This window comes from Pelodiscus sinensis, chromosome 1, assembly GCF_049634645.1.
Source record: "Pelodiscus sinensis isolate JC-2024 chromosome 1, ASM4963464v1, whole genome shotgun sequence".
NCBI classification, from domain to species: Eukaryota; Metazoa; Chordata; order Testudines; family Trionychidae; genus Pelodiscus; species Pelodiscus sinensis.
The window spans coordinates 237,391,684-237,404,034 of record NC_134711.1 but is presented as its reverse complement, the minus strand read 5'-3'; the positions used below and the strand labels follow the sequence as shown (position 1 = coordinate 237,404,034).

At 44.3% G+C, this 12,351-nt stretch overlaps 1 protein-coding gene across 1 annotated transcript in view; it reads left to right on the top strand.

Moving 5' to 3' along the window:
- LAMP1 (lysosomal associated membrane protein 1) overlaps positions 1-12,351 on the top strand; it is a 35,220-nt gene that overhangs the window by 16,749 nt on the left and 6,120 nt on the right. Inside the window, exons 2-4 of the mRNA XM_075918533.1 lie at positions 1,943-2,061; positions 7,465-7,681; positions 7,825-7,983. Coding sequence (XP_075774648.1) covers positions 1,943-2,061; positions 7,465-7,681; positions 7,825-7,983 — 495 coding nt within the window. The remainder of the gene's footprint in view (positions 1-1,942; positions 2,062-7,464; positions 7,682-7,824; positions 7,984-12,351) is intronic.

The following is a 12,351-nucleotide window of genomic DNA, read 5'->3' as shown; positions in this document are numbered from 1 at the left end:
TCCTCAGCAGCAAGGGGGGAGGTCAAGCAACTAGTTGAGTAGTGACTCAACTACCTGATAAGCCAATGCTTACAAGATAGTAACTAGTCATTTACATCCCTACTCTGGATCCCTGTTCCCTGGAGGTTAGAGAGTGCAGATGTCTGGGCTGGACATTTCACTGGACATGGGGTGCAGGTATCTTGCCCCTCCTCACCTGCTGATTTGAGAGGGAGGGAGCATGGAAACAGGAGTTTCTTTAATTCTCTACTACAGCAATTCTTAACCTGGGGGTAGTTACCCATTGAGAGGTTATTTGGCATATTTCAGGGGACATTAAGTTTTAAAATACAATAGGTGTTGAATTTTGTTCAACATAATGTATGAGAACAAAATACATTACAAATGATTCATTGTAATTTTTCTTTTTGTCTATTGCCATTTAAAGGAAGAGGGGTAATTTTGGTTTATTGGTTAACTTTTGGCAGTGTTACCCCCTTAAGCTTAAGAACCACTGCTTTAATACTAGGGAAATCTTTTTATGTCTGGATTGTTGCAGACATAGTTGCTGGCAGGTATTTTGAAATGATGTAATCATGCCTGTTTCAGTTCTTTTCGTAGTGTTTGACAAAATTGCAGAATTTTAAAATACGGGCAGAATTTTTAATATTTTTTTACATAGAAATCCCTCAGAAGAAAAATGTGAGCCCAATGCTGTCTTCAAGTGCTATAGACTTTTTTTCAAACCAGAGTTTAGGACTACCTCCAGGTGTGTGTGTTGTGCTTGAACCCTAATTGTCAGGATGTCCATTATTTCACATGTAAATGCAGCTTACAAAGCCCTACCAAACTATTAGTATCCAGTGTGATCAAAGGCAACTCAACAGTGTCTTTCACCCTGCTAGTCTTGATTGTGCCAAGTTGATGAAACTTGCAAAAGTCATCCTAGTGAGATGGAATCAGACTGCTGCTGGCAATCTTTCCCTTTCTGCATTAGTATGGGAAGGAGAGTGACAGATTAGCTTTTGTCAGGGACTGCTGGGCTTGGAAACTGAGAATGAGGGGCTCTTCCCCATAGGGATGTGAACGACGAGTCGACTATCCGATAAGGGAATGCTTATTGGATAGTCAACAGACTAGTTGTGCTGCCCCTCCCCCCCGACTCTATCAGAAAAAGGCAGCAAGGGAGTGTATGGAAGGGGTATTTCAAATCGGCAGTGCTGTGTGGAGCCTGGACTTGAATGCATCGACTATTCAATTAGCCAATTACTTGATATTTAACATCCCTACTTCCTTAGCAGGGTGTGGGAAGGAAGGAGGAGTTCTTATCCTCTTAGTGTAGTAAAATGTATCCCTTACTAAAATCTCATCCATTTTAGCACTCCCTGATACGTGCCTGACATGCATTGGGGGAAACATGTTTCTACTACTAAAGGCAATGAAATAGGACCACTGGTTGCTTATAGGCATTTTGGGCTAAGGTAATGGGAGAGATGACTACCACATGGAAGATTTTAAATGTTTTTTTTTCCCCCCTGAAAGTATAGAAGTGCTAATTAATTGTCCATAGGACACACCCACAGATCTCTGTGGATACAGATAAGTGTTTCCACTGTACTCTCTGTATTTTGTCACGTCAAGACTCTTATCCAAAGTTTTTCTTGCACCACTTGGGGAGTTGTATGTGCCAGTCCTGCAGCACGTGTGGTGAAGGCACTCTGTACTTACAGGAGAGCTCTCTGCTTGGCATAAAAATCACCTCTGCGAGTAGCAGAAGCTATGTTGATGAGCGAAACTTTCCCACCCGTTGTACCACATGAGCACTTATGTCCGTGTAACAGTTTTGCTCCCGAGTTACCTATGCCAGCCGACCTCCAGTGACAGGAGTTTTAGTAGACTGTCTATTCAAAGCTATGTTTCTTCAAGTAACACCTTGAAACTAATTTCTTGCCATTCTTAACAGTGTTTTTACAGATGTCATCTTCAGCATTTGAAGTGAAAGATCAGAGTGGTAAAATCTGCATAATAGCTAATCTGTCAGCATCCTTCTCAGTGAAATACCCGACTAAGAGCCAGTATAAGGTAGGAGTAGCTTGGTGTTTTTCTAATTGTCATTTTAAACAGGAAATTTTTTGCCGGTGGGTTCTGTTAGAAGTTAGAGCAAACATTAAGCCAGAAAAGCTGCTTGCACAAACAGTGCTCTTTAAATCTTTTATTCCTCCTTGTTTCTGGAATAATGGCTCTGACACTTGTTCCAAGATCTAATCTGAAAATCAAACTAATAGTATTTAAGACTGCCAGCTGCTGCGTGAATTTGGGGTCCTAACATCAATACTAGAAGTTGTTTTCCTTGAGGCTGTAGTGAGAAATAATAGTCTGATTCAGTGCAGTTACTTAGGTAGTCTGAAGCCCTGATCTCGCACAGGCTTTTTGCAGGCAAACCCCTGGACTGAAACCCATGGTCAGTGTGGCTTCTTGCAGATGCAGAACATTTTTCCCCTCAATAAATTGCAAGACAGAAGCAATAATGAGTATATGTTGCACAATAAGTATGCCACCACAGTAATGAAGTACATATGATGCTTGTTAATATTGTTATGATACTAAATTGACCTAGTGTGAGGGGCTTTATCTGTTTCCTAATACACCTTTGTGTAAGTGACTTGCCAGGCTAGAAATATTTTCTGGCTTGGGTTGCTCTCTGCTGGCAAATGGGTTCATCTCCTGATCTCGCTGTAACTACCCATTTAGAGTGTGCCTACATCTTTTTTTAAAAAAAGTTAGTGCTGTTTGGCTAGAGAATGTAATGTTCTGCTCTGCTATTGGTGCCTTTTGCTGCTGAAGCTTGTGTGGAGTACTTCAGATTGGAGACCACTGGTCTAGTGTATTATAACTATGGAGAATGCCCTCTAGTGAGTACAGAGGAATGTTCAACAGGGCTTGGGGCAGGGAGACAGCCACCCAACTCTGGTCCTGCTGCTGAGCTGGGCTTCTGGGGGGCATGGACAGGAGTAAGGGAGGAGTGCAATGTGAAAAGTTTGGAGACCACTGCTTAGTTTGTCTCCCCTCAGTACCTATTGGTAATCTCTTGCATCCTGCAGATTTTACTGTCAGCTTAATTTGTGGCCTTCAGTTCAGCAGATAGTGCCCTTCATGCTGATATTCTCCTGCTTAATGTGCTTTTGTGCCAAGCTTAAGGAGAATTTGCTAGATGTCCTCTGCCAGTTGTATAATTGGACTCTACTTGAGTCTATTGTGTGGTTTTTTGAGCACTCCGATGTATTGGGGAAAATTGTTGAAGCCTCTAGGCTTGCCTGTCTAGTTTGTAGTTCAGATATTAGGTCAGCAAATGATGTGTGCTTATTAAATACTCAAATGAGTATTTAAATTGTCCACTGCTCTTAGTGTTCAGTTGTGGTTGTCTTTCTTCAGGGGCAGCATGCAGCCAAGTGTTGTCCTTTCTGATCCATGAAATCTGTTAGTGCTCAGTACATGCTGCAAGGTATCTGTCTCTTGTTCTGAGGAGGCAGCTGTAGGTACAGTCAACAGGGTACTGCATGGGGAGTTCAGACCTGGAGTCTATTGGCTCCTCTCTGCTACTGATTTGCTGGGATCTTCAAATACTTTTTTGCCTCTGTGCCTTAAGTATTTATCATCCCCATTTTATACAGACATTAAGCCCTAATCTCCATGGGCCTCTCAGAGCTTTTTACAGAGGAAGAAACTATACCCAAGCCAATTCTTTCCATATATAAAGTGTCATTTAAAACAGTTTCTTCTGCATTATGCCAGTTTCAATACAACACTGCCAAGTGAATCTGCTTATTTCAGTTGAAATTAAGAGCTCAGCAGAAGAGCTTGCAAACTGTGTTCCTCCCGTAAGACTACTTTTGCTTCCTTTATTCTGAAACTTGGATCAGTCACTTTTGAATGTATGATTGTCTTAGCTGAGATCCTATCTGTCTAATATATTGTTAAAGCGGAGTCATTTTTTTTGAAACTTAAAACCTTTTGTATGGCACAGAAAAATGTCTTTAGCAATCTTAATAGTAAATGAGGGATCAAAGTTAACTACAGGTTCAACCTCTCTGGTCCAGCAACATCTGTCATCTGTTAGCTGAATGTCCACTTACCATGGTGTGGCCAAGTTTCCTATAGTCCAACAAAGTTTATTTACAGCCATCAGTCCTGGCTCTCAGTGTTCTGTGCTGTTGTTTAGCTCTAACTTACCCCTAAATGTCTTCAAAGTAAGCAGTGGAAGTATTGCTAATGCTGCTAGACCATATTGACCTGCTAGGGTTTGGCAAAAGTGCTAGACTAGAGAAGTTCAACCTGTATCTATAGAAATTAACTGTTGTTACTCACTTTTTGCTTTGCTTGTCTTGATCCAGATTTTACACTAGCAGATTTATTATTCCTAAAGTGCTGTCATGATCCTGCTAGATAGTGAGATACAGAAGGTCAGATCTTGAACTATTTAATTTTTATTGAGAACCAGTAATAAAATCTCCGTAGCAATAAATATTCACTGGAACCACTGAGTTAAGTCCATGCTTCTGCATCAAGTTTCAGTGATTATCATCTTGAGGTAGGTGTTTACTGCAAATCAATTAAGAACTGGGATTCATTGCATTTTCTGTCTGGAAAAAATTAGCTTGTAGGTATGCAGCTCTTCAAGTTTCAAGTCCACTGACCTCACTTGTGGCTTTTTTTTAAAACCTTATTTGCATTTAAATTAACCTGTTTAAAAATCACTGCAGTTTAAGTTGTAACTCCTGGAACTAGGGATGTAAACAGTTACTTTCACATGGTTAACTGATGATCCTGGGCTCATCTGTTAACCTACACGATTACATGAAGCCACCTCCCCCCTGCTGCATCTGTATCAGAGACCGCAGTGTGGGGAGGCAGGTGGACACTGATGCTTCTCTCTTCTTTCCCCCTCGTCCCCAAATTTGTAACTGCTGAAACTTTCAGCAGTTCCACATTTATTAAAGTAAATACATTTTACGTCCTGGCTTGGTACTGTTGCTGCAAGTAGTAGGAGAGTATAATGGATACGATTTGTCTGCCCTCCTGGATATCTCTAATTTCACTGCATGTCCTAAGGCAGTGATCTCCAGCCTTTTTAAGCACAAGATCGCTTTTTGAATTTAAGTGTAATCCAAGATCTACCTCAAATATAAATACCCTTCCCCTGCCTCCGTCCCTCCCCTTCTCTGAGGCCCCGGCCCTGCTCACTTAGTCCTTCCTCTTTTGCCATCCTCACTCGCTTTCATCAGGCTGGGGCACAGGCTCTGGTCTTGGGTTAAAGGATTGGGAATGTGAGAGGGGCTTTGAGCTGCTCTCGGAGCAGGCAGTTGGGATGTAGGAGGGGGTTCTAGGTACAGGCTCTGGGACTATGTTTGGATGCAGGGGGGCTGGGGCAGGAGCTTGCGGTGCAGAAGGGTGTTCATGACTAGGGAGGAGTTGAGGATGTGGGCTCCAGCTGGGCACTGCTTACCTCAGGTGGCTCCTGAGTGGTGGTGCAGTGGGGCTAAGGTAGGCTCACCCCTGCCCTGGCCCTGGCCCACGCCCTCTCCCTAAAGTAGCCAGCAAACGCCATCACAAGTCCTGTTGTGCCCCCACTCTGCTTTGAAAGGATACAGAATGGGAGGGGGCATCTTGACATCAGCACACTCCTCTCCCTCCCCTGCCCTGCACAGAAAGCAGGAGGCTGCCCAGGGGGGAGAACTCCAAGGCAAAGGGCAGGAGATAAGGAGCAGTGGGGGGAGGAGCAGCTGAAGCGCTGGCACTTGACAGCCTCTTGGCCAAGCCAGTCAGGATTACCTGTCAGAGGCGCCAAGATCTACAAGTAGATCCTGATCTACTGGTTGGTGACCACTGTCCTAAGGCTAGGAATTGGGGATGTAAAATAGAGGTTCAACAGCTAACTGTTTAGTTAACTGGTTAATCAATTAACCATGGTCCTGCTTGAGCGGGCTGCCCAGCCAGGATCCTGCCCTTACCCAGGCCCCAGGGCTGGGACTTCCCACATGGCTAGGGTTGGTGCTTCTGTTCCATGTGGCCAGGCAAGGGTTCCCCTCCTCCCCCCAGGCGCTGGGCTGGGGCTACTGGCATGGCAAAGGATGGGATCAGAGCTGCAGCTCCACATGGCCTGGACAGGGTCCTCACCCAGCCCGTCCAGTTAACCAGTTTCCTATCCAGTAAGCCTTAGGCTTACCGGGTAACTAGTTAACAGTTTAACTGTTTACATCCCTACTAGGAATCATGCTAAAAATTTCAATCCTTCAGTTGAATAAGTTGCACCTGGCACAGGTGAAGACAACTGGGAATGATTGTGCACTTCTGCATTGAAAACTAAAAGGAAAACCTTCTGCTGATTGGTAGCATGTCTGTTTGGGCTGCCTTCACAGTAGATAGCATTTGAGCCAGGGCACCTAATTTTTTAAAAAAAACCCTGTTGGTTGCCACTTAATCAGCTTGGAAAGGTGTTAAAAGTTGAAGGTTGATACATCAAAGAGTATGCATAGAGAAGAGGAATGCAAAATGAGATCTCTAATGAGGGGAAGAACAGAATACACTGAACAGGGAAATGAAACCACTCAATAGACAGATTGTGGTGGAGGGAAAATGAGGAGAATGGAAAATAAAAGTGGAGAGGACTTCCTGTTGTAAGACCAAGGAAGAGCATTCATATAAGTTTCACTGTATCCTAGAGAAATGCATAAGCAGAGATGTGGCGCGCTCATATATACTAAATGTGTATAAGTGCCCCTGGGACTTCCCTGTCAATTTAGAATCTTTTGAACTTCATGTCATCTTAGTTGATGACACTTCAGAATGCCAAACTCTGGCCTTGAGAGATTCCTTTTATGGCCTGTGTGAGGAGTGAGCCGTGGAGGGCTCAAACAGTCTGAACTCTAAAAATGGCTCCTTAGTTATGTTGGATGTACACTAACATTCAAAGGGAGCTGCTCTCTTCACTCAAGCTCACTGGCCCTTTATAAAAGATCAGCTTCACTGTTTCTCAGTGACTGGTTCATGGACTGGTGCCAGTCCCCAAGTTTTCCTAGCCAGTTTAAGAAGAAAGCAAGTCAGTCCCTGGTATCAAAAAAGGTTGAGAAACATTAGTACAGCTTGTTAACTTTCCAGTGTTCACTTTTGCCTAGTGCACTGAAGTAAAACTGTCATAGCCCCTTCAGGAAGTTAGGTACAATCTGACATGTGGTGGGGAGAGGAATATAATGTGTATTGCTAGAGAAGCCTGATGGTTTCCTTCTTTATAGAGCAAAATATTCATCAAAATTTAAATCTCAAACACTGAAGTACGTATTTGAGGGTTACTTAAGGCTGAGAATAGTGACCCTGTGGTAATGGAGTTGTGCTGTGAGTGCTGGAATAACTGGCTAGGATATCTGAAAAGTAACAGTTGAGAAGGCATTTATGAATCCTATTTAAGTCTCTTGGTTTTACCCACTTTAGGTGGCAAACTTCACACTTGGACACAATGCTCATGTACTGGAAAAGGGAAGCACTTGTGGTACAGAGAATGCTTCGACTCCTGTACTGGTGATTGGTTTTGGAGAGGGACACTCGTTAAAAATGAATTTCACAAAGACCTCAGAGCAGTATGGTGTTGACACGCTAATGTTCCGTTACAATTTGTCCGATACAGCTACATTCCCCAACTCAACTGGAGGTGAAGTAAAAAAGTCTTGATTTTCTGTTTGTATGTACCTGAATTATTATCCATGTGGAATGCCATTTCACTTTTTTCCCCTCTGTGCAGTGCTATCTGGAGACATCTTAATCTTTGAGCAACTGTACATTTTCTTTTTACAGGAGAAAAGGAGGTTTCGCAAAAAACTGATATTCTGGCAGAAATTGACACAAGATACAGATGTTTTAGTACCAACCAGATTAATATGTTGAATGTGACCATAACACTTAGCAATGTTACTCTTCAAGCATATCTTATGAATCATACCTTAAGTAAAAATGGTAAGTAGCTTTGATTTATTGAGAGAATACACTGAGACAAGCAAACCTTCCTTGTATCCACTAGGTTTATGGAACCCTGTGTGACTAATGAGAAATAGAAATATCCTTTCATCTCAAGATGGCATCTGCTCACTGCCAGGATAGGCCAAACATGGAAGCCACCATCTGATGGTTCTACAATGAACTCGGGGGGCTTCGCTTCAGCTTTTCCAGGATAAGTGTCTACATTACGACAGGCATACATAGGCAGCCTTCGTACAAGCCGAGGATTGAATCAGCATGGACATTCTCAGTATTACAGATGAATCCCCTCATGTCATGAGTGAAACCTATTAGTGGAGCGATGTAGGCGACCGTGACGGCTACTGCTGCTGCCACTGTTCTGCATTTGATAACTAGGGCCAGCCATTGAGACTGGGTGGAACCCTACTTCCATTGCTCTGTCTAGTATGTTCCAGGAACATCAAATCCTTTACATTTAAAAAAAAAAAAAAAGGTGCTGGCGCTTTCAACAAAAATGTTCCCAATCAGAATATCCTGAGCAAGGTTCAGCATGTTCTGAGGAAAACTGGGAAGGTGGTTGGGGGGGGGGAGGAGAAATACAGAAGTATAGTTCTCTATTATAGCTCTTTCTAGTGCAGGAAACCAGTCTTCGGTGACAGAGAATGTCTCCAAAGCCCCCTTTGTTCAGTGGGAATTTCTGAAAGGGTGCTGAATGAGGCTTGTCCTTTGTTAAAATACATGTGTAGACTCTGTTCTTCATTGGTTCAGCTACACCTATATACGTTATCAGCAGTGTGTAATTCTGATAGTGTAGTCACAAGGTAGACCTCAGATTCACCCTCCTAAGAGTCTGGGATTTGCTTAGTTATATATTTCTGGCTCTTCCTTCAGATGGGAAGTAGGAGCTACTGCTGCAGAAAGGGAGACCTGACTCTTACCTGCTGATGGCAGATTGCACATCTACCTTCAGGAAAGTAGGCAGGAAGTTCAGTTTTTGCATTGGTCCAATATGATACTGAAAGATCCAAGCTCACATTCAACACTAGCCTCTGGTGACCAGACAACTTGGCATCCTTGCTTTTAAAAGGGTGGTTAAATATTATGGGGAACTGTCTTTATTAAATCAGTGAAAATAAGACTTCTCCATTGTGTTTGGGATTTACTCTCATTTGTAAATGGGGGTTGGTCCTTCTAGGGTGATACATAGGTTATCAGTTTCCCCAAATATACTAATACATGGGGGTCTTGTAGCTGCAGTAACTGTGGGAAGATCTTCGTTTGGGACCACATAACCCTATGATTAGCACTCGGACAAGGGGAATGATCTCATTTGTACTTTCTGAGCCAAGTCCCTACCAGGGCTTCCATGTACACCAAGCCCACAATGGACTGGAAAGGCAGGGTGGGCCTGTCTTCCACAGAGATGCAAGTTCCCTTATGCACCCAACCCTGACATGGGCAGGAAACGCCAAAGAATGTATGGGTTCTTATGTAGTTTATGCCATGACATTTAAGTAGCTTAGGTTATGTCTACCTTGCGCTCTGTTGCGCAAGAACACATGCAAATGAGGTGCCACATTCATAAGCCACCATTTTGTGCAGAAACCCCTTCCTTGCGCAGGAGCCATTCTGCTGCTTATTTTCAGGCAGAATGGCTCTTGCGCACGGAGTAGTGTAGACTGCTCCTTCTTGCGCAAAAGCCCCTTGTGCAAAATGGCGGCTCATTAAGTATGTAAATGAAGTGCAGCGATATTCATCGCTGTGCCTCATTTGCATATATTCTTGTGCAAAAAAGCAAGGCTACATCTACATTGCAAAGTTTAAATACAACACTTCTTGCCTGCAACCCACAATAAAACTTGTGGGCTGGTTTAGAAGAGAAGCAACGCAGGGGCTTTGAGTGAAGAGTTGCTGAAGCAAACAGGAACTCCATGTTAGGAGACCCTGTAATCTCTTGGCAAACAGTAGGGCTGGGGAGCCTGTTGGGTTGTTGCTCCCTTATGTCAGGCTTTTCCTTCTCCTTTACCTACCTGGATGCTGGCTGCAAACTGGACAGGAACAGAAGTTATGCTGGTCAACTGAACATGCATAAACCAGAAATGTTCCTTTTTGAGGAGTGGCAGAGGGTGGCTTCTAATGCTAGCAGGCCTGATGTAAGAAGTGACAGAGGGAATGAACCTCACAAGTTGTGTCTATGCTAGGGGGGAAAGGTGTATTTTGGACAATCCCTAGAAGGAGGAATCCAGAGCAGCAGCTTGTGAACTCTCTTAGTAAGAAGCAAGATACCACTAGTACTGCCATGGAAATGCTTGGGAACTGCACTGATGCTGAGCAAGTCCCCAGCTGCCATCCATTCAATAAGGTCCTCAGTCCTGGAACTGATACTTATGCTACAAAATGGCTTTCAAAGGATCTGCTTCAGTGGCTTTCAAAGGCTCTGCTTTCCAGTGGTCTGGCAGCTGACAGACTTAGGTTCATCTTGCAACCCTATTGTGAATGTCAGCAGGGGGAGCTAGTTCCATAAAGAGAGAAAGCAGGGATTAATGTAAATCCATGGTCACCAACCAGTCGATCACAAGGTGTTCTGGGCCCCCATTCCCTCCACCCCAAGAAACTCTACTACCTACCTCTACCGACAGTGGAGGTAGTGGCGGCTTCCTGCAGCATGGACAGAAGTCCAGCAGCTGTGCGTCCCTTCTGGGGATTCTGGAAATATGCTGGCTGATTCCTTGCTCCAAGTCTGTGGCATGCTGGGAATTTACTGGGTGAATCACCAGAGGTGCACGCTGGGACTTCCCTTCTCTGTGGGAGGGGGGACTCAGGCCTGGAGGGGTTGCGTGCACGAGCTTCCCTGCTCTGCGGGAGGGGGGAGTCGAGGCCTAGAGGAGGTGTGCAACAGGGATTCCCTCCGAGGGGGAGAGAATCCTGGGAGGGAGGCAGGTGCAGGGGCCTCCCTGCCCCCACTGGCACCCTGTCCTCTGCCCCAGCTCCCACTAGCACCCTTCCCCAGTACCATGTCCCCTGCTCCCACCAGCACAGTTGGGGCCACATTAGTGAGGCTTTGGGGGGGGGGGGCACATTGGAGGGTTTTTTGCATCTCACTTGTGTGGCCCCAAGTGACTTTTCTGTGGGTCAGTGACCCGTGACTCAAAACAAGTTTCCCCGCCCTTCTCATAAATAAAGATAATGCAGGAACTTTTTTGTTTGACAGGCTTCATTTTTAAATAAAATACTGGCCAACAAACCCCCAGTTGGACCACACCATAACACTCCTACGCTCCCCCAGACCCTAGATCTGAGCCTATCATACACTGGAACCCCTTGCCCTGAGCCCCTCACATACCCCAACCCAAATTCCGGAACCCTCATATCCACAAGCCTGTGGCTTGCTTAGTACCCCAACACTGTCTTGCCTGGAGCCCCCTCCCCGAGCCAGCATCCCCTTCTCCATCTCCTCCTGAATCCAGATTTCCTTCCCACACCCAAATCCCTCATTCCCACCCCAGAGCTTACACATCCTTCCTCAACCCAGCGAGGGTATAGCAAGACTGCAGGAGTTTTTCAGGATTCCGGAGATATCCCAGAAAAACTCTTCCTCATCCAGGTATGCATTTGTTCTTCCACTTTTTTTTAGTGGAAGAGCAAACCTGCTCTTTCAGTCACCTCTATATTCCTTTTTCCACGAGGAATAAGGAGGCTTCCGAAAGAAGGGGTCTTTCTGACATTTGGTCCAGTCTAAACAGGCCAAATGTTGGAAAAACCTCTTCCTACAGAAGAATTGGAGGGGAAAAAAGCAGCAGTATAAGGGTAGGGCATCGCAAGTGATGGAGAGGAGAGTAGAGAGGGCAGGGCTTCAAGGAAGGGGCAGGGTGGTAGATCTTGGCTTGTTCTGTCACTTAAGTGATCTTGGGTGTAAAAAGGTTGGAGACCACTGATGTAAATGTTCTTGATTTGATGAAAATAAGTAAATGCTGACCTGATGAATGAATAGTCTCTATTTAATCTAAATTGCCTAAACTGCTGTTCTGCTAAAGCTAAACAAGCAGGGATGGGGCGTCTTGATAACTGAAATGGAATGGGTTTTGAGAGACCCACAATGCCTTATGGCTAGTGCAAAAGTAAAAGTGTAGCTGACCAGTTCTGTATTGAATCTCACTGTTAAAAAGCAAATTAGACTTTATATATAATTAATTTTTTAGTGGTTAATAGATATTAAGAATAAAACTCCTTGAAATAAGGGGATATTGATAGTCTCCCTCTTCCCCAGAGAGAGATTGATCTTAACATCTTTTTGTTGTCAATGATTTCCTTGTAATTCTGTGCAGTTGTACTTGATGTTCATCACTTGATACTACTTTCTTTCCA